The sequence below is a fragment of the Lithobates pipiens genome, unplaced genomic scaffold, assembly GCF_037356315.1.
Source record: "Lithobates pipiens isolate NorthernLeopardFrog02 unplaced genomic scaffold, aLitPip1_a1.2 Scaffold_27, whole genome shotgun sequence".
NCBI classification, from domain to species: Eukaryota; Metazoa; Chordata; class Amphibia; order Anura; family Ranidae; genus Lithobates; species Lithobates pipiens.
In genome coordinates, this window is record NW_027507788.1 from 16,101,937 (window position 1) to 16,123,573 (window position 21,637).

At 44.9% G+C, this 21,637-nt stretch overlaps 1 protein-coding gene across 1 annotated transcript; it reads right to left on the bottom strand.

Annotated features, from left to right (window-relative positions):
* Positions 1-1,668: 1,668 nt before the first annotated feature.
* Positions 1,669-20,809, bottom strand: LOC143933105 (uncharacterized). The gene is made up of 5 exons (XM_077456044.1): positions 20,673-20,809; positions 14,351-14,467; positions 11,752-11,901; positions 3,280-3,426; positions 1,669-1,990 (listed from the first exon to the last, which is right to left on the bottom strand). Exons 1-5 carry the CDS (start codon positions 20,722-20,724, stop codon positions 1,788-1,790), a joined length of 669 nt encoding a protein of 222 aa, XP_077312170.1. The 5' UTR covers positions 20,725-20,809; the 3' UTR covers positions 1,669-1,787.
* Positions 20,810-21,637: the final 828 nt, after the last annotated feature.

A 21,637-nucleotide genomic window follows, 5' to 3' on the forward strand; every position in this document is an offset into this window, starting at 1 on the left:
AATAACGCAGCGCGCCGGGGGCGGGGCCGTGTGATACAGTGAGCGGCTATAGCCGCTGGCTGTATCACGGGAGCGTGCCTGCAGGTGCTTCTCACCATGCGAGGGAGCTCACATGAACGCGAGAAGTACCTGCGGGAGGAAGCCGAGACAGCCGCCGAGGGACCCCAGAAGAGCAGGTTCGGGGCCACTCTGTGCAAAACGAGCTGCACAGTGGAGGTAAGTATAACATGTTTGTTATTTAAAAAAAAAAATTACTTTACAATCCCTTTAATTGAACAAGCTGAAGTTAGAAGCTGATTGGCTACCATGCACCAGTTTTAGTAAATCTACTCCTACTCCTTCAGGCATTAAGATTTGTTTTACCTTCTTTATGAAATGGAGTTTTGTAAAGGAAATTTGTAAATTGTGTATATTATTGTATTCTATTTTGTATGTATTGCACACTGCACTCACTGTGCGCACGGTACTAATAAGATTTTCATTACATGTTTGCATTCTTCCTGATTCCTGATTAGAATTAGCCTGCCCCCCCTTTCTTTCTGATCCTTTGCCTCCCTACCCACCGCCCCCCTTCCATTCCCTCTCCCTTACCCCCCCAATCCCAATAAAAATAACTGGTGATTGCAGGGGCCTTATCAAACTATTTACCCAGTTTTCTTACTAAAGACTGTCGGCCGTGGGAGTGGCCCCAACTGGGCTTTCCATTCTGCGAGTGATCCCAAGCCGTTGACGAAGACCCCTCTGGGTCGGCCCAGTGGGGACCACTGCAGGAGCCGCATTAGTATAAAAGAGAGTACTAAGCGGGAGGACCACAGAAGACAGTGGGTGTTATGGCCTTAGTTATTCTAGGTCTGATACTGATGTTATATGATATGCTACCAAATGCTCCCCACCATGTACTGAATGTTTTAATCGATTTAATAAGAAGACTGGGTGTCTATTGTTTCCTCTACAGTTTGCTTTTGTTTTACCTGCAATCCATAAATAAAGAATTAAAGAATTAGCCTGCCTATGTTACGCCCCTTGTTACCATAAAAGTACAATTGTAATATTAAAGTGGTTGTAAACCCTTACAACACACTTTGACCTACAGGTAAGCCTAGATTAAGGCTTACAGTACCTGTAGGTCCAAAAAATATCTCCTAAACCTACATAGTTTAGGAGATATTTGCCGAAAGACAGGCACCGCTGTCTACGGCGCATGCGCCGTAGACAGCAGCGCGCAGGCGCACTGAGCGCGCCGCGGTCAACGGCGATATGCCGCGAGTGGCGGCTCCCGCACGCATGCGCTGGAGTGACGTCATAGCGGCTTCGCCGAATGACAGCGGCGGAGCGGCGAGACCCACCGAGAAGATGGATGCGCCGGACTACAGGGGACAGCGGTGACTTCGCTGGCTCCTGTGTCAGGTAAGGGACACATAATGGACTACTATGCGATGCATAGTAGTCCATTATGCATTGCCTTTGCAAGGAATGAAAGAGGAAATAAACTCATCAGGGTTTACTTCCTTTTTAATGTGATACCTACAGTACATTATCATGTGTATGAAAACCTTCAACTGCGTCAAATAAAATAGAACAGTTATTATGGAAAGATGCTGAGTGTATCTTTTGTGTCTGTTCCCTACTGCAGCAGGTATTATTATTAATTTGAAACCACTCATCAATATGAGGATAGGAGTTGCCTATCTATAAGATTTCCAGATTAAGTTGTTATATTTTAAACAATTTGTTGTAACTATAAAATATCCACATCACGAAATGTAAGTGTACACACAAGAACATCTTTAAAATAAGAATTTGAATAAGAAGAAAGCAATGAAGACGGGCAGATAAAATGAGCTGCGGAGGTTAAAGCTTCCATTACTGCAGAAGGTTGCCACGACTGCTTTTAGATTTATGTCTCCGTATGTCACCCGCTGGTTTCCGAGCAAGTTACAAACACTTGGCGTGGCACAGCCCTGGATGGCAGATGTAGATATTATAGATCCTGTGGAATTAAAAACAACATGAAAAAAAAACAAAAGAAAAAAATATGGAAAATACAAGCGCTTGCAAGGCAATGCCTCTAAAACCGAGATACCACCTATATAAAATGACTTACATGTTCTGTATATTTAGATATTTGATTTCACCATGGGACCTGTCTATGTAGCTTGTTGCCTATATTAGCGGTTGCCCCTCCAGAGCACACCGGTCAGCGCTCTTAAGCCTGCCTAGTCCCGCTCTACACATTTTTTTTTTTTTTATCGCCAGAAAACCGTACTAATGAAAAGAAAATCAGATGTTGTGGCCACATAAGGCAACAATTTTGGAGCCTGCACATCCAGTTTGTGTCTGCCGAAAAATTCGTAATCAGCTGTCAAAAGCAGCATACTAACGATTTTCTGACCATGTATCTGGGCCTTTAGCCATTGGCTGAGAGCACTGATCAGATGCTGATCAGCAGACCTTAGTCGGTCATGCCCCTTTGACAGAAGCCGGACCTTTGGCCGGCTTCTGTTGGACCAGCTGTCATACACATGGGCCAAATGTCGGCCGCCACAGATTCCCTTCAATGTCATCCTACACCAGTGATGGTGAACCTTGGCACCCCAGATGTTTTAGAACTACATCTCCCATGGTGCTCAACTACACTACACTGTAGTTAAGCCTGATGAAAAATGTAGTTCCAAAACATCTGGGGTGCCAAGGTTCGCCATCACTGTCCTACATCAACAGTAGCAGACCAATCTCCCAGGAGCCAAGGCTGTCCTACACACGTGCCAAATGCCGGGCCAAATGCTGACCCCCACAGATTCTCTTCAATGTCCTCCTACATCAGTGATTGTGAACCTTGGCACCCCAGATGTTTTAGAACTACATCTCCCATGGTGCTCAACTACACTGCACTGTAGTTAAGCCCGATGGGAAATGTAGTTCCAAAACATCTGGGGTGCCAAGGTTCGCCATCACTGTCCTACATCAACAGTAGCAGACCAATCTCCCAGGAGCCAAGGCTGTCATACACACGGGCCAAATGCCGGGCCAAATGCCGGCTGCCACAGATTCCCTTCAATGTCATCCTACATCAGTGATGGTGAACCTTGGCACCCCAGATGTTTTAGAACTACTTTTCCCATGGTGCTCAACTACACTGCACTGTAGTTAAGCCTGATGGGAAATATAGTTCCAAAACATCTGGGGGGCCAAGGTTCGCCATCACTGTCCTACATCAACAGTAGCAGACCAATCTCCCAGGAGCCAAGGCTTCTGAAAGTCACAAAACAGAAGATGTACCTGTAGTAGACGTAGACATTCGTGCACATTGTGTCTCAAGGCCCGTACACGGCAGGGTCGAGGTATTAGAAGAACTACAATAGTCGCTTGTACTTGAGGAACAGGTGCTACACGTCCGATTGTTTGAGTCATTTACAGTTGACGGCACTGCGGAAAAAGAAGAATTATTAGTTTGACATGATCACAATTCGACTTTTTTTTTTTATGGGGACAAGGAAGTCAAAATGTAGTTTTATTACCGCATTTGAAAACCCTGATTTAGCTACAGATACTGAAAACTATTAATCAGTTAAAATTGTCTATTTTCTGAAGTATCGCTAAATAATATCTAAACTCTAAGATACAATTGTAATATTTTGCAACGTACTGGTCCCTGGATGTAGTGATTCTTTTCCTCGCTTAGAGCATTTTCTGCAAATGCCGAAAAAAAAATCCTGCAGTTCCTTACTGAAATCTTAGGTCGCTTTACTAAAGGCAATTTAGCCGGGGAAATTGCACTTTGCAAGGGAATTTTCCCCAAAGCTTAGTGAATGTGGTGATATTTCACTTTGCAAAGAATATCCAATCACATGCGAAAACTCTGGGTGGGTATTGAGGTGCGCGTAGTACAAAAGTTTATATCACTCGGAATTGAAATGTTTATTGGTTAAGAGCATCAAATACATCCAACATGTTTGGTGAGAAAGGCCCCCCCCCTCCCCCTCCTCAGGGCTAATGGGCAAAAGATCAATAAAAAATGAAGCATATCATAAATATCTCATCCAAATGATAGTTTTGAGATATTTATGGTATGTTTCACTTTTTTTATTGTTTGCTTGCACAATAACCCTGAGGGAGGGGGAGGCCTTTCTCCCAAAATGTATTGGTGTATTTGATGCTGTTGACCAATAAACAAGTCAAAAAAGTCTTGAAGTGACTTGAACATTTCTACTTGGCCATGGGTGCTCAACCTGTGGCCCTCCAGTTGTTGCGGAACTACAAGTCCCATCATTCCGCAGCCTTTGGGAGTCATGTTTGTAATTGTCAGCCTTGCAAAGCCTCATGGGTCTTGTAGTTCTGCAACAGCTGGAGTGCCACAGGTTGATATATTATATATATATATATATATATATATTTTTATATATACAGAGGAAGTTTGGATTTCGAGTAACGTGGTTAACGAGCATTTTGCAATACAAGCACTGTATTTTTTTAAATCATAACTTTGCGAGTGTTGTCTCACAAAACCAGCACGATTCAGGCCAAAGCGGTGTGCAGTACCGCATTTGGCCTGAGGTGGAGTGGGGGCGCCGGAGCCGAGCAGAGCCGAACATTACCGATAGGGATGAGCTTCGTGTTCGAGTCGAACGCATGTTCGACTCGAACATCAGTCGTTCGTGCGTTCGCCGAATTCCGAACGTTTGGGGCGTTCGCGGCAAAATTCGTGTGGCCCACAATGCACTGCGATGGCGCAATGCATTGCTGTCTCACGATTGGCCAAGCATGCACTGTGACCCCGTATGCTTGGCCAATCGCAGCGCCAGCAGCGAGGAGAGCCATGGTTGGCCACAGGCATCCTGCCTGTGGCCAATCATAGCTCAGGCTGTGTAGTGCACGCCCCACACTATATAAGGCCGCCATTAAGGTGGCCTCGTGCAGTGTGTTGGCGTCTGAAGCAGTGGGTGTTCTGTGTACCTTCAACACAGTTACACACCAATCGTTTTTGGCTGATTTACTATCTTGCTCTTGTGTAGTGGTTACTGTCTGTGCCCTGACCGCAGTATACACCACTACACTATATTCACCTCACCTATATAGCTAGTGATCTAGCTTTAATAATAGAGCTTGCAGTCAGTAGTGTTAGTGCGTGCTGTCTGCGTGCTCTGTACCCAGTACATACCGCTATTATCCACCTACATAGCTGTTCTCTATTTGAGCCCGATTGTCATCTGCAGGAGTTATTGGAAGTTGTGTGTGCTTCCAGCACAGCACAGTATACATCTGTATATACCCCTTTAACTCTGCTGTTCTATAAAAAAGGCATCTGCAGGAGTTAGTGGGTGTTGTGTGCCTCCAGGACAATATAAACTACCCAACTACTGTTTTACCCAACTCCCTTCAGGCCATTACCATGTCTGGAAGGCCAGCAAGGAGAGGCAGACAGGCGTGAGCCGATAAAAGAGGGCAAGCAGGCTCTGTGTCTAGAGACAACAGTGCTGGTCGTGGACGCGGTGCATTGTCATCAGCACGTGGCCATGGGACATGCTTGTCCTTCTTTTCTGCAGCTGGACATGTTGAACCGCAACATGCCAACGACTTGGTAGAGTGGATGACCAAGCCCTCTTCATCCTCCTCATCCTCTCTCACCCAGTCTCAGGGTAGTAGAAAAGCAGCTGCCAACACATCGTCGTCCCTCCTCTCAATGTCATCATCAGTGACTCCTTCCCTAGACCCACCACGTCCTCCTGAGGAGTCTCCTGAACTCTTTGAGCACAGTGTTGGGTACATGCTCCAGGAGGATGCCCAGTGTTTGGTGGGCTCTGATGATGACACTCAGCTAGAGGAAGGCAGTAGCGTGAGCGCAGAGAGAGAGGATGCTCAAGAAGCACAGCAATCTGGCAGTCATGTTCCACAAGCTGCAGCATACTGCCAGGTTTGCTACAGCGATGAAGAGGGAGGGGATGATGAGGGCACTGACTCCACGTGGGTGCCTGGAAGGAGGGAGGAGGAGGAGGAGGAGGAGGAGGCACATGTCCAACGAGGCAGGATGCCCTCTGGGGGCCAGCTTAGGGGCAGCACACCGACTGAATCACACCGCAGAGCTCCGCCTGCGCAGAGCGCTTCCTCTGCGCGTTATTCTAAAAGTTCTTTGGTGTGGGCCTTTTTTGAGACGAGTGCATCAGATCGCACCGCTGCTATTTGCAACATATGTCTCAAGCGTATCTCACGTGGCCAAAACATCAGCCGCTTGGGCACCACATGCTTGACCAGACATATGTTGACCTGCCATGCAGCTCGTTGGCAAGCATACCTCAAAGACCCACACCAAAGAACAAAGCGGACCTCTCCTTGCTCCTCATCAGCTGGCATCTCCAACCCCACTAGACCTTCAGTCCTCTCTGAAACCTGCTCTGAGAGGAATGAAGGTGTAGAATTAGGTGTGTCACAGCCAAGTGCTTCCGGGAACTCTGCTAGTGGTACATCCACGTCCGATTATAGCAGGCAAATGTCCCTGCCCCAGCTGCTGGACCGGCGGAAGAAATTTACTCCCAGCCATCCACATGCCCAGCGGTTGAATGCTAGCTTGGCTAAATTGCTAGCACTTCAACTGCTGCCTTTTCAGTTGGTAGACTCGGCCCCCTTCCGTGAGTTTGTACAATGTGCGGTTCCTCAGTGGCAGGTCCCCAAACGCCACTTTTTCTCACGGAAGGCGATTCCGACTCTCTACCGGCATGTGGAAGGCAATGTCCTTGCCTCGCTGGACAGGGCGGTCAGCGGTAAGGTGCATATTACCGCTGACTCATGGTCCAGCAGGCATGGACAGGGACGTTACCTGTCTTTCACGGCCCATTGGGTCACTCTTCTGGCTGCTGGGAAGGATGCAGGACAAGGTGCAGTAGTGTTGGAGGTTGTTCCGCCACCACGCCTCCAAAATGCTACTATTGGTTGTGACACACCTCTCTCCTCCACCCCCTCCTCTTCTTCTTCCTCCATGGCCTCTTCCAGTGCTCTGTCCTCAGAACCAGCGGTGCTCCGTAGGCGTTGCAGAGGCTACGCAAGTACGCAGGCAAAACGATGCCATGCCGTGCTTGCGCTGGTTTGTTTGGGGGACAGGAGCCACACTGGGGCGGATGTTTTGTCAGCTCTGCAGGGGCAGGCCGAGAGGTGGTTGACGCCACGCCAGCTTAAGCCAGGAATGGTGGTTTGCGACAATGGCACCAACCTCCTCTCCGCCCTCCGATAGGGACAACTGACCCATGTGCCCTGTGTAGCTCACGTCCTTAACCTGGTGGTGCAGCGGTTCTTGGGCAGGTACCCCGGCTTACAGGATGTCCTGAAACAGGCCAGGAGAGTCTGTGTGCATTTCCGCCGATCATTTAATGCCTGTGCTCGGCTGGCTGAGCTCCAAAAGGAGTTGAACCTGCCCAAGAACCGCCTTATATGTGACATGCCCACCAGATGGAACTCAACATTGGCCATGCTGCAGCGGCTGCACACGCAGCAGAGGGCCATCAATGAGTACCTGTGCGACTACGGCACCAGGACAGGGTCAGGGGAGCTTGGTTTTTTCTCACCACGCCAGTGGGGCATGATCAGGGATGCATGCACTGTCCTGTCACCGTTTGAGGAGGCCACAAGGATGGTGAGCAGTGACAGTGCATGCATCAGTGACACTGTACCTCTTGTCCACCTCTTGGAGCATACGCTGCGTGGAATAATGGACAGGGCACTTGAGGCAGAACAGAGGCAGGAAGAGGAGGACTTCCTTGCCTCTCAAGGCCCCCTTTATCCAGACAGTGTTCCTGCTGTGCCACCCATCACACAGGAAGAGGGTGAGGAGGAGGAAGAGGAGGAGGAGGATGATTGTGTCAGCATGGAGGTGGAGGCTGGCACTCAGCATCAGCAGCAGCAGCAGCAGTCTTATAGGGATGATTTACAGTCCCAAGAAACACGTGGACTTGTACGTGGCTGGGAGGAGGTAGCTGCGGATCATGTTGTCCTTAGTGACCCAGAGGACTCCGGACCGAATGCCTCAGCTAACCTACGCTGCATGGCCTCCCTGATCCTGCAAAGCCTGCGGAAGGATCCTCGTATTCTTCGGATCAAGGAGAGGGACCATTACTGGCTGGCCACTCTCCTTGATCCACTGTACAAGGGTAAGGTTGCCGACCTTATCTTGCCATCGCAGAGGGAGCAGAGGATGAGACATCTCCGGGAGGCCTTGCAGAAAGCTCTGTGCAACGCGTTCCCAGAGACTGGGAGGTCACAAACTCCTGGTCCTGGACAACGTGTTGCTGAGGCATCAGTCAGAAGGAGCGGTGGAGAAGGTGGCCGTCTGACTGATGCTTTCAGACAATTTTTTAGTCCGCAGCCCCAAGGTATGATTGGTTCCAGCACCCATCGCCAGCATCTAATTTACATGGTGCAGGAATACCTAGGGGCAAGGTCAGACTTGGACACCTTTCCCACTGAAAATCCTCTGTCTTACTGGGTCTTGAGGATGGATCACTGGCCAGAGCTTGCACAGTATGCAATTGAGCTACTGGCCTGTCCTGCATCCAGCGTTCTTTCGGAACGCACCTTCAGTGCTGCTGGTGGCTTCGTTACCGATCACAGGGTGCGCCTGTCCACCGAATCAGTTGATCGACTGACCTTCATCAAGATGAATCAGTCTTGGATCACCCACAGCTACCAAGCACCTGAAGCTGATGTAACCGAATAATTTTTTTTGAAATACCACATCCCTTCAAGACTGCCTATGCTGAGTGACTGTCCTGTTATGTTGATTGTCTATCCTCTTCCTCCTCCGCTGATATGTTGGAAGAACATTTTTGGTTCTGGGTGATGCCAGCAGCCCAATTTTTCTGCCCCTGTTTAACAGGGGCGTTTAAGTACAATTTTTGATGCAATGCTTTGCAGCAGGGCTAATTCCTGCAATAAAACTAGAGTATATGGCAGAGGTTGCAGTGTGGTGGCACCAGCACCAGTGCCTAAGGCCCAATTTTTCTGCCCCTGTTTAACAGGGGCGTTTAAGTACAATTTTTGATGCAATGCTTTGCAGCAGGGCTAATTCCTGCAATAAAACTAGAGTATATGGCAGAGGTTGCAGTGTGATGGCACCAGTGCCTAAGGCCCATTTTTCTGCCCCTGTTTAACAGGGACATGTAATTACAATTCTTGATATAATATTTCACAGGAGGGCCCCTTCCTGTGCCCACCCAGAGTAACGGTGAGGACTTATAGTGTTGTGGCACCAGCACCACAACCACCAAAGGTCAATTTTTCTACTACTGTTCAACAATGGCATGTAATTACAATTCTTGATATAATCGTTCACAGCAGGGCGCTCCAGCGCCCACCAAGAGTCACTTTGAGGGCTTACAATGTTGTGGCAAAACCAACACCTTGTTCCGCCATTTCTGCAGAGCATATAGGGCAGGCCCCTACTTTCAAACATCCAATTTACAAACATCTCCTACTTGCAAACGGAAGGAGACAACAGCAAGTGAGATGAAAAAAGATGGACGACAAAACAAATTATACAGGGGTGATAACCCTTCCCTATGTTTTCCAAAAAGCTTAAAAATAGTTTTTTTGACTGGAGCTACACTTTAAAAATGTACCAGTTGAAAATTACAAACAGATTCAACTTAACACAACAAACCTACACAGTCCCTGTCTTGTTTGCACCGCCTGTATACTGCTGTTCTGAGTATATAGGGCCTGGGGGCCACACGCATTTCCTTTTTTTAATATGGGTACGGGGTTCCCCTTAATATGCGTACAAGACCCAAATAGGCTGGTAATGGGCAGGGAGGGCTACCCATGCCATGTTTCTCAATGATTTTCAACCATATTGCAGGAACCAGATATAACATTAAAACCGCAAGCAGTTTTAAATGGTGTTATTTCCGTTTAATGTCATTTTGTGCAGGGACTGTTCTAAACACGGGAAACACGTGGCACTTCACAGGCATACTACAGACACCCCCCAGGCACCATATTTAAAGGAATATATCATTTTTTTTTTTTTCACTTTAATCGTCATTAAAATCAGTGTTCCCGCCAAAACGGCAGTTTTTAAAAACTTTTTTTTGCAGTGACCCATGTCCCCTGGGGCAGGAGGCAGGTCCCCAAACCCTTTTTAGGATAGTATCTTGCATATCAGCCGTTAAAATTAGCACTTTCCATTTCGAACGTTCGAGTCCCATAGACTTCAATGGGGTTCTAACGTTCGTTACGAACGCGGGGTCCGTTCGAAAGTTCTGGTGCGAACCGAACCGGGGGGTGTTCGGCTCATCCCTAATTACCGATCAGCATCGTTCGGAAATGCACAGAAAGGCCCGAGGACAGCTCTGCTGACCTCTGCAAATCTCGGGAAGTCTTTCCGAGGTTTGCTGGTGATGTGTCCTTGTGCCTTTTTGGCCATTTCCGAGGCTCTGCGGCGCCCCCCCCCCCCTAGCTCTGGCCACATGCGGTATTGCATGCAACTGAAGTCAATGCGGAACAAATTATTTTAGTTTCCATCGACTTCAGTGGGGAAACTCGCTTTGATATGCGAGTACTTTGGATTACGAGCATTCTCCTGGAACGGATTATGCTTGTAATCCGACGTTCCATATATATATAGATATATATACACACGTAGTGCCTCACAAAAGTGAGTACAATTTTATATATATATATATATATATATATATATATATATATATATATATATATATATATATATATACACACAGTGTCTCACAAATGTGAGTACCCCCTAGAGCTGCACAATTCTGGCTAAAATGAGAATCACAATTTTTTTGCTTAGAAGATCACAATTCTCTCACGATTCTTGTTGCGGCGTAACATCATCTTTCACATTAAAACAAAAAAAATTGGGTTAACTTTACTGTTTCGTTCTTTTATTTTTTATTTATTGATGTGTATTTTTTCCCAAAAAATTGCATTTGAAAGACCGCTGGGAAAATACAGTGCAACTTAAAATATTGCAGCAATTGCCATTTTATTCCCTAGGGTCTCTGCTAAAATATATATATATATATATATATATATAATGTTTGGGGGTTCCAAGTAATTTTCTAGCAAGAAATATTGATTTTAACTTAAAAAACAAGTGTCAGAAAACATTGCAGGTTGTTTAAAAACTTGGCAGACTGCCTGGATTTTTTTTTTCACACAGAAGTTTATCCTTTTGATCTAAGAAGGAAGAGTTAGTTACAATGTTTCATTTTAAAAACTTGGCAGACTGCCCAGATTATTATTTTTTATCACACAGAAGTTTATCCCTTTGATCTAGGAGGGAAGAGTTAGTTACAATGTTTCATTTTAAAAACTTGGCAGACTGCTCCAGATTTTTTTTTTTATCACACAGAAGTTTATCCCTTTGATCTAAGAAGGAACAGTTAGTTACAATGTTTCATTTTAAAAACTTGGCAGACTGCCCAGATGTTTTCTTTTGACAGCTGAGTGAGCAGAGAAGTCTCTCCACTTGTTATATGAAAGAATCGGCAAACTCTGCAATAGAGATTGTCAGGGGAGTTTGAATCGAGATCACAATTTCTATTTATTTTTTATTTACAATGGATGGGGTTATATACCGGAACCAGTAAGAGATATGAGCAACCTGACGTAAATGAACATAGATAAAGAAATACACACCCTCTGGTTGAACCTCTATAGACTGGTATCTTTGTTCAACCGTATCAGCTATGTAACTATGACATCTATGGTAGAGGCAAGAAGGAATGTTCCCAATGTACTTACAAGACGGTATGGCGGACGCACAGTAGTCGGTGTCACAGCACGCGGTTGCGATTGCGACCCTGCCACCTGCAAAGGTTAAGCTTCCAGTGATGTTGCATTGCTTGTTGGGGGAACATCCTCGTGTGAGAGTTGAAGACGCGTTGCCTGAATCTGAATACAAATAGTTTGTGAATATTAGCCAGTCAGCATGCATCCGTGATAGAAAAGATGCACAATTTATCTATTGGCTTTAACCGCTTCCGGAACGCCCCACGCATATGTATTGCGGCAGGGCGGCCCTTCAGTGCGAAATCAGGTACCCGTACGTGATTCGATTTCTGGGTCTGGGGAGCACAAGTGCAGCACCGGCAACCAGCTCCTGCTGTGATTGTACAAAGCGGGAGCCAATCAGCGGGACCCACCGATCATTCCCAAGGCAGACAGAATGGCGGTTTGCCTTTGTTAACAAGGCAGATCGCCGTTCTGTGACTGGAGAAGACAGAAATCTAAGCAGGAACATGGATATCTGTCTTCCCACAGCACAAGCACCTCCTCCACATTTAGAAAGCACTACCTAGGGACCATAGGGGTGCACACAGGGTGTGCCGGGTGTGCCTAGGCCCACCCTAATCACCCCATGGGGGTGCCAGTGGCCATTGCAAATGCCCCCATTATATTCAAATCTAGGTTCGACTTTAGGAACACGTTACACCCATAATTAGGGTGTATTGTAATATGCTCCCAATCAACTGGCTCCCACCACCAGAGCCCCCTTCCTGTGACAGCAGGTGGCGCTCATGTGTGTTTGAGCTTTGGGGTGTACATCCTAATGCAATAGGCTGTGCACACCTATGCTAGGGACACATTTAACCCTTTGATCGACCCTGATGTTAACTCCTTCTCTGTCAGTGTCATTAGTACAGTGACAGTGCATATTATTTAGCCCTGATCACTGTATTGGTGTCACTGGTCCCCAAAAAACTGTCAAAAGTGTCCAATTTGTCCGCCGCAATGTCACAGTCCCGCTATAAGTCGCTGATCGCCTCCATTACTAGAAGAAGATAATAGAAAATAATAGAATACAATAATAAATAGAATAACATAGAAAAAAATGAATAGAATAGAAAGGAATAGTATAGAATAGAAAATAAAATAATAGAATAGAAAAGAATAGAATAGAGTAAAACAGAACAAAATAGAAAATAAAATAATATAATACAATATAATAGAAAATAAAGGAATATAACAGAATGAAATAGAAGATAATAGAACATAATAGAAGATAAAATAATAAATAGAATCAAATAGAAAATAGAAAAAATTTTATATAATAGAAAAGAATAGTATAGAATAGAAAATAAAATAATAGAATAGAAAATAATATACTAGAATAGAAATAATGTATCCACCTTCCAAAATTTTAATTTCAAATAGAATAGATTAGAATAGAATTGAAAAGAATAGAATAGAAAATAATAGTATAGAGTAGAAAATAAAATAATAGAATAGAAAGAATACAACCATCTTCTGAAACTTGAAATAGATAAGATTAGAATAGAATAGTATAGAATAGACAATAGAATAAAATACAAGAGAAAGAATATAACTATATTCCAAACTTCGAATTTTGAATAGAATAGATTGAAAGAATAGTAAAAAATAGAATAAAAAACAGAAGAGAATAGAATAGAAAAAAACAATAGCCCAAAATAGAATAGAATGAAATAGAGTATAACCATCTTCCGAAATTCTAAATTTTAATAGAATAAATTTTAATTCAAATAAAATAGATTGAAACGATTACAATGAAAAAACAATAGAATAGAATAAAGGAGAAAGAATATAACTAGATTCCGAAATTCAAATTTTGAGTAGAATAGATTAGAATAGAATAGAAAAGAATAGAATACAAAATAGAATATAAAAACAGTAGACTAAAATAGAATAGAATAAAATAGAAAGACTATAACCGTCTTCCGAAATTCTAATTTTGAATAGGATAAATTTGAATTTGAATAGAATAGATTAGAAAAGAATAGAATAAAAAAAAAGAATAGAATAAAAGAGAAAGAATATAAAATTAGAATAGAATAGAAAAGAATAGAATACAAACACATAGAAGAGAATAGAAAATAAGAGAATAGAATAGAAAATATATATATATATACTAAAATAGAATAGAATAAACTAGAAAGAATATAACCGTCTTCCGAAATTCGAATTTCGAATAGAATAAATTTGAATAGAATAGATTAGAATTTGAATGAATAGAATAGATTAGAAAAGAACAGAGTAAAAAAAATATATATAATAGAAGAAAATATTTGAAAACGAATAAAGGAATCGAATTCCGAGAAGAAGTAAATGAATCTAACAAATGTAACTAAACAAAATTATTTAAATAACGAATCGAGAGGAAACGTAACAAATGTTTTCGCTCTGCGCATGTCTAACACTGATTGAATCATTCGGGGATTCGAGTGATTTTCTTTCTCTCCACCCATGGGGGAAGGAACGGGAATTGCCTAATCTATGGCCTGCTTATGAGCGAAGTGCGGCTGATACAATTGTTCCTAATAATAATAATCCTGTGGTTTATCAGTAAATACAATTCACGTACCTAAAGTTGTGGTAGATAACGAGGTGACACAACTGTATCCTGACACGCAGGTCTCTATACATCCTGTGCAGATTGTTCCACTAAAACTGATACATTTAATGCAGGAGAGTGAAAACCCTAATAAAAAAAAAAATACAAAGGAGACAAATAGACACATTTAGGTATAATATACATTATACACTAGTAAGGCCCCCTTTCCCACCAGAGAGATTTTCTGCTCAGACCCCCCCAATCGGAAATTCCGATTATCTGTCTGCTTATCTACCACTCTGTCTGCTCTCCTCACTCGCTATGCACTGATCACAGGTAAGGCTGAGCCGATGGGCACTGAACAGGCAGCATTGAGGGGCACTGAACAGGCAGCATTGAGGGGCACTGAACAGGCTGAGCTGCTGGACACTGAACAGGCTGAGCTGCGGGGCACTGAACAGGCTGAGCTGCTGGACACTGAACAGGCTGAGGTGCTGGGCACTGAACAGGCTGAGCTGCTGGACACTGAACAGGCTGAGCTGCTGGACACTGAACAGGCTGAGGTGCTGTGCACTGAACAGGCTGAGCTGCTGGACACTGAACAGGATGCATTGGTGGGCACTGAACAGGCTGCATTGAGGGGCACTGAACAGGCTGAGCTGCTGGACACTGAACAGGCTGAGGTGCTGGGCACTGAACAGGCTGAGCTGCGGGGCACTGAACAGGCTGAGCTGCGGGGCACTGAACAGGCTGAGCTGCTGGGCACTGAACAGGCTGAGGTGCTGGGCACTGAACAGGCTGAGCTGCTGGACACTGAACAGGCTGAGGTGCTGTGCACTGAACAGGATGCATTGGTGGGCACTGAACAGGCTGCATTGAGGGGCACTGAACAGGCTGAGCTGCTGGACACTGAACAGGCTGAGGTGCTGGGCACTGAACAGGCTGAGCTGCGGGGCACTGAACAGGCTGAGCTGCTGGACACTGAACAGGCTGAGGTGCTGGGCACTGAACAGGCTGAGCTGCTGGACACTGAACAGGCTGAGGTGCTGGGCACTGAACAGGCTGAGCTGCGGGGCACTGAACAGGCTGAGATGCGGGGCACTGAACAGGCTGAGCTGCTGGGCACTGAACAGGCTGAGGTGCTGGGCACTGAACAGGCTGAGCTGCTGGACACTGAACAGGCTGAGCTGCTGGACACTGAACAGGCTGAGGTGCTGTGCACTGAACAGGCTGCATTGAGGGGCACTGAACAGGCTGAGCTGCTGGACACTGAACAGGCTGAGGTGCTGGGCACTGAACAGGCTGAGCTGCGGGGCACTGAACAGGCTGAGCTGCTGGACACTGAACAGGCTGAGGTGCTGGGCACTGAACAGGCTGAGCTGCTGGACACTGAACAGGCTGAGGTGCTGGGCACTGAACAGGCTGAGCTGCTGGACACTGAACAGGCTGAGGTGCTGGGCACTGAACAGGCTGAGCTGCTGGACACTGAACAGGATGCATTGGTGGGCACTGAACAGGCTGCATTGAGGGGCACTGAACAGGCTGAGCTGCTGGACACTGAACAGGCTGAGCTGCGGGGCACTGAACAGGCTGAGCTGCTGGACACTGAACAGGCTGAGCTGCTGGACACTGAACAGGCTGAGGTGCTGGGCACTGAACAGGCTGAGGTGCTGGGCACTGAACAGGCTGAGCTGCTGGACACTGAACAGGATGCATTGGTGGGCACTGAACAGGCTGCATTGAGGGGCACTGAACAGGCTGAGCTGCTGGACACTGAACAGGCTGAGGTGCTGGGCACTGAACAGGCTGAGCTGCGGGGCACTGAACAGGCTGAGCTGCTGGACACTGAACAGGCTGAGGTGCTGGGCACTGAACAGGCTGAGCTGCTGGACACTGAACAGGCTGAGGTGCTGGGCACTGAACAGGCTGAGCTGCTGGACACTGAACAGGCTGAGGTGCTGGGCACTGAACAGGCTGAGCTGCTGGACACTGAACAGGATGCATTGGTGGGCACTGAACAGGCTGCATTGAGGGGCACTGAACAGGCTGAGCTGCTGGACACTGAACAGGCTGAGGTGCTGGGCACTGAACAGGCTGAGCTGCTGGACACTGAACAGGCTGAGCTGCTGCACACTGAACAGGCTGAGGTGCTGGGCACTGAACAGGCTGAGGTGCTGGGCACTGAACAGGCTGAGCTGCTGGACACTGAACAGGATGCATTGGTGGGCACTGAACAGGCTGCATTGAGGGGCACTGAACAGGCTGAGCTGCTGGACACTGAACAGGCTGAGGTGCTGGGCACTGAACAGGCTGAGCTGCGGGGCACTGAACAGGCTGAGCTGCTGGACACTGAACAGGCTGAGGTGCTGGGCACTGAACAGGCTGAGCTGCTGGACACTGAACAGGCTGAGGTGCTGGGCACTGAACAGGCTGAGGTGCTGGGCACTGAACAGGCTGAGCTGATGGACACTGAACAAGCTGCCTTGATGGGCACTGAACAAGCTGCCTTGATGGGCACTGAACAGACTGCATTGATGGGCACTGAACAGACTGCATTGATGGACACTGAACACTCCCATACTCTGAAATACTCTGCGATAACCAGCCATACTCTGCAATACTCTGCGATACCCAGCCATACTCTGCAATACTCTGCAATACTCTGCAATACCCAGCCATACTCTGCAATACTCTGCAATACTCTGCAATACCCAGCCATACTCTGCAATACTCTGCAATACTCTGCAATACCCAGCCATACTCTGCAATACTCTGCAATACTCTGCAATACCCAGCCATACTCTGCAATACTTTGCGATACCCAGCCACACTATGCAATACCCAGCCATACTCTGCAATACTCTGCGATACCCAGCCATACTCAGCCATACTCAGCCATGCTCAGCCGTACCCAGCCATACCCAGTCATACTATGCAATACCCAGCCATACTATGCAATACCCAGCCATACTCTGCAATACTCTGCGATACCTAGCCATACTCAGCGATACCCAGCCATACCCAGCCATACTCAGCCATACTCAGCCATGCTCAGCCGTACCCAGTCATACTCTGCGATACCCAGCCATACTCTGCAATATTCAGCCTTACCCAGCCATACTCATCGATACCCAGCCATACCCAGCCATACTCAGCCAATATTACAGTGGGGGAGATTGTGGATATTACAGTGGGGACTAGATGGTGGTGGACTTTTCACAGGTTTTTGAAAATTCAATTATTATTTTCTGATCTGAAAAATGATCCGATCCGTGACTCTGATCCGTGACTGATCCGATCTGTTGCACCCCTAATACAAACTGTTGTAATTCCTACACACCGTTGACCTGATTTGGATGTAAATACCCTCAAATTAAAGCTGAAAGTCGTCAGTTAAAGCCCATCTTGTTCGTTTCATTTCAAATCCATTGTGTTGGTGTATAGAGCCAAAAAGATTAGAATTGCGTCGATGTCCCGATATTTATGGACCTGACTGTATAATGTCTCCGGATTTCATTTTAAAAAAAAAACTGGTCACCTTTCCATAAATGGATGATTTTCTTCTTCTCTTAAAGACAGTTTTTTATTTTATTTTTTTCGCTTTTAAAGTAAATGAAGAGATTTGAGGTCTTTTTGACCCCAGATCTCTCAAAAATGAGGACCTGTCATGCTTATTTCTATTACAAGGGAAAAAAATAAGTTTTTGCCTGTAGTTCTACTTTAACCCCCCCTGGCGGTGTTCCCGGGTCTGGCTCGAGGTGAAAATGTTATACCAAAAGCGGTAACCCCGAGCCAGACTCGGGACCGCATCGCTGAATGCAGGGAGAGGTTACTTACCTTCTCCCCTGGATCCAGCGATGTCCCCCCCCCTCCGCTGTACGAGCGAGCCCCGCTCTGCTCAATCTATCACGGAGCCGATCTCCGTTCCCTGCGAGTGTTGCGACGCACGGGGACAGAGAAAGGCGCCAAATTCAAAAAGTGAAACACACACTATAAATACAGTATAATGTAATCTTACACATTACATTGCTGTATGTAATCATTTAACACCCCCTTTGTCCCTAGTGGTCTGTCCAGTGTCCTGCATGCAGATTTATATTATAAAAACTGTTCTTTATGCCTGGAAACTGGAGATTGTCCATAGCAACCAAAACTGTCCCTTTACATAAAAAAATGATTTTAGACCAGCTAGAAAACAGCGATAATAAATTGGAATCACTCGCAGAATTGAGCGATAGCGATTTGTGGGGAGATCCGTCATCAAACACTGAAAAGTAATGACAGCGGCAATTCTGCAACTGAGCAAATGTCAGTGTTTTTGATTTGATTACATTATTGAATAATTTTTATTATTATTATATTATTATTTGGTATACTTATTTATAGTTATTTATTATATTATAATTTATGATTTCATTTTTCAAACTTTATCACACCCGGGATGTCTGCTAGACTCTGGTTTGGACAGATTTAAGAGAGTTATTCCTAAAGGCCCATACACACGATCGGACTTTTTGACAACAAACATGCAAATTAGCTGTTTTGGAGCAACATCCGACCGTGTGTACGCTCCATCGTACGAACGTTTTTGGTTTTTATCTGACTTTTGTTGGCTGTGCGAACGGACAAACTTTCTGGCAACAAAAGTCCGATGGAGCAAAGTCTGATCGTGTGTACAGAAAACCATAGGACTTTTGTACAAAGTACAAACAGGCATGCTCAGAACCAATGCAAAAGATCAGACAACAATACAGAAGTTGACCAAAGGTGGCGGTAAAGAGCAGAAGAACCACGTGATTTGGTGAAAGTTGGCTGAAAAAGTCCCGCCGTGTGTATGCAATACAAGCTCAGGGCCGATGCCCTTTGTACAAAAATCCAAGGGAAAGTTTGTACAAAGTCCTATCGTGTGTATGAGGTTTTAGAATTACAGGACTACAATATAAAACGCCAAATTTCCATGCAAAATAATTGTACCGCTTTCAGCACCTAAAATCTGAAATAATCGTACCGCCAGGGAAGTTAAATAAAATCATACAATGATAATATTTTTGCAGCATGCTTATGAATTATTTGAATAAGATACCATGTTTTATATCACAAATCTTATCTATAGGAAGTTAAAGGGGAGGGCCAGCTTAATTTTTTTTTTTTTTACAGTGCAAACACTGTAGCTGCTGACTTTTAATAAGCAGACTTACCTGTCCAGGGCGCCCGCAATGTCGGCCACCCAAGGCTGACCCGTCCCTTGGCTCTCGGGTCCCGAGCGCCGCCATTCCAACTAAGGGAAACAGACAGTGGAGCCTTTGCGGCTTCACTGCCCGTTTCCTACTGCGCATGCGCACAGTGCTTTGTGAATGGGGCGCGCTGCGTTCTGGGACACACACAGTTCCCAGAACACACAGCGCCACATTCCCCAGAAGACACCGCACGGAGGAGAGAAGACCGAAGAGATCACCGCGGAGTAGGAAGAGGCAGATTAGGACGATATGCCTAGCAACAGGCGTTTCTGGTAAATTTAAAAGAAAAAAAAATTTAATTTTTTTTTTCTGATTTTTTTGCAAAATTTTAATGTACTTTTGTTTTTCAGGGTGGCCCCTCCACTTTAAGATGTTGAATAAATGTGAGGGGACTCGGACGTCTGCTTCCCCCATTTTTTTTTTTCCCTTTGCTCTTCGTAACAAATTCCCCTATAATCCCTTCTTCTTTTTTTTTTTTTTTGTAAATTTAATTGTATATTCCTTTTGATTTTGCTTATTTTGCGATATATATCTATATGACTGTATAAGTATATGAATAGGTATGAATTCTCTAATGTATATTTTAATTCTTAGACTACCTCCAGATGAAGCGGATAAATTCCGCGAAACTAGTTGAGGAATCTCCAAAATGTACTCCTAGAACGGAACTCGATTATGAGTAACTGTACACAAGAAATCTGGGATACATTAGCTTTTTAAATATAATATGTTTTGCTGTATCAATATATTGTTTCTTGTTTGTGAAAAAATTCTTTTTTTGTATTAAAATTTGTATTATTTTATTATATATTTTCTGAGTTTTACGTATTGAATTAAGTACCGGTATAGTCCAACATGCTTTTGGTATAATTGAATTGGTGATTGGTATAGGGAGCTCTTTATCACATCTCCCCTACCTTCACAATTTTCAATCTACCTCCTTTCCCCTTGAATGTTGAATAAAACGTCGGACAAAATTAATTGTTAGCTTTTTTTAGTTTATACCACAAATCATTATCTAAAAATATAATTATAAAAAAAAAAAAAAATGAATACTTTGGATAAAAATATTAAATGTTTGTTGATTCAATGTTCAAAATCATTGGACTCCTTACCTGAAGGTACGAGAGCAAAGAGAACCAGCAGACCTGCTAAAGCCATTGTCATGATGGAAGGGCCCTGCACTTTAGCCAGTGCACGCTTGTTTCCAAAACCTCTTGTTATATACTACACCGAGGAGGGAGGTGGGATATTGTTTTTGTTTACCTGTGTTGTTTCCATCATAATTACAAACACTTTATATGTCAGGATCAATGAAGAATGGTGCACCCGAGGACACAAAGTCAACTTTAAGCCTTGTTACTTGAAGACAATAAGCTCACTGTATAGTTACAGTTGCTGTGGTGCCCTTGTCTAGATCTCTTCTCCACCAGGCCCCTCAACACAAGCAACAGTCTAAAAAAAAAATACAAAAAAAAAAACGATAGCATAGTAAAGTACTGTAAAACCTTGGTTTGAGAGTAACTTGGTTTGAGAGCGTTTTGCAAGACAAGCAAAATTTTTTAATAAAATTTGACTTGATTTACAAGAGATGTCTTGATATACCAGTAGCGTCACGTCACATAAAAGAGAAGAGAGGCACCTCTAATGCCGTGTACACACGATCGGAAATTTGTCTGAAAATGCGACCGTGTGTAGGCTCCATCGGACTTTTGTTGGCTGAATTTCTGCCAGTAAAAGTTTGATAGCAGGTTCTCAATTTTTCTGTCGGAAAAAGTTCCAATCGGAAAAATTCCGATAGTCTGTAGCAATTCCGACGCGCAAAATTCCTACGCATGCTTGGAAACAATTTTACGTACGCTCGGAAGCATTGAATTAATTTTCTCGGTTTGTTGTAGTGTTATACGTCATTGCGTTCTTGACAGTCGAAAGTTCAGAGAATTTCCACCAGCAAAAAGTTTGAAAGCAGGTTCTCAATTTTTCGGTCAGAAAAAGTTCAGATCGTCTGTAGCAATTCCGACGTGCAAAATTCCTACGCGCAAAATTCCTACGCATGCTCAGAAACAATTCGACGCATGCT

Bases quoted from the DNA above. Each gene is read 5' to 3' on its own strand.
- LOC143933105 (XM_077456044.1), bottom strand. From the start codon at position 20,724: ATGACAATGGCTTTAGCAGGTCTGCTGGTTCTCTTTGCTCTCGTACCT. The intron at 3,427-11,751 runs GTAAGTACATTG...CTTTTTCCGCAG, and splicing joins TGCGTCCGCCATACCGTCTT to TGCCGTCAACTGTAAATGAC. The intron at 1,991-3,279 runs GTACATCTTCTG...TTAATTCCACAG, and splicing joins AATGTCTACGTCTACTACAG to GATCTATAATATCTACATCT.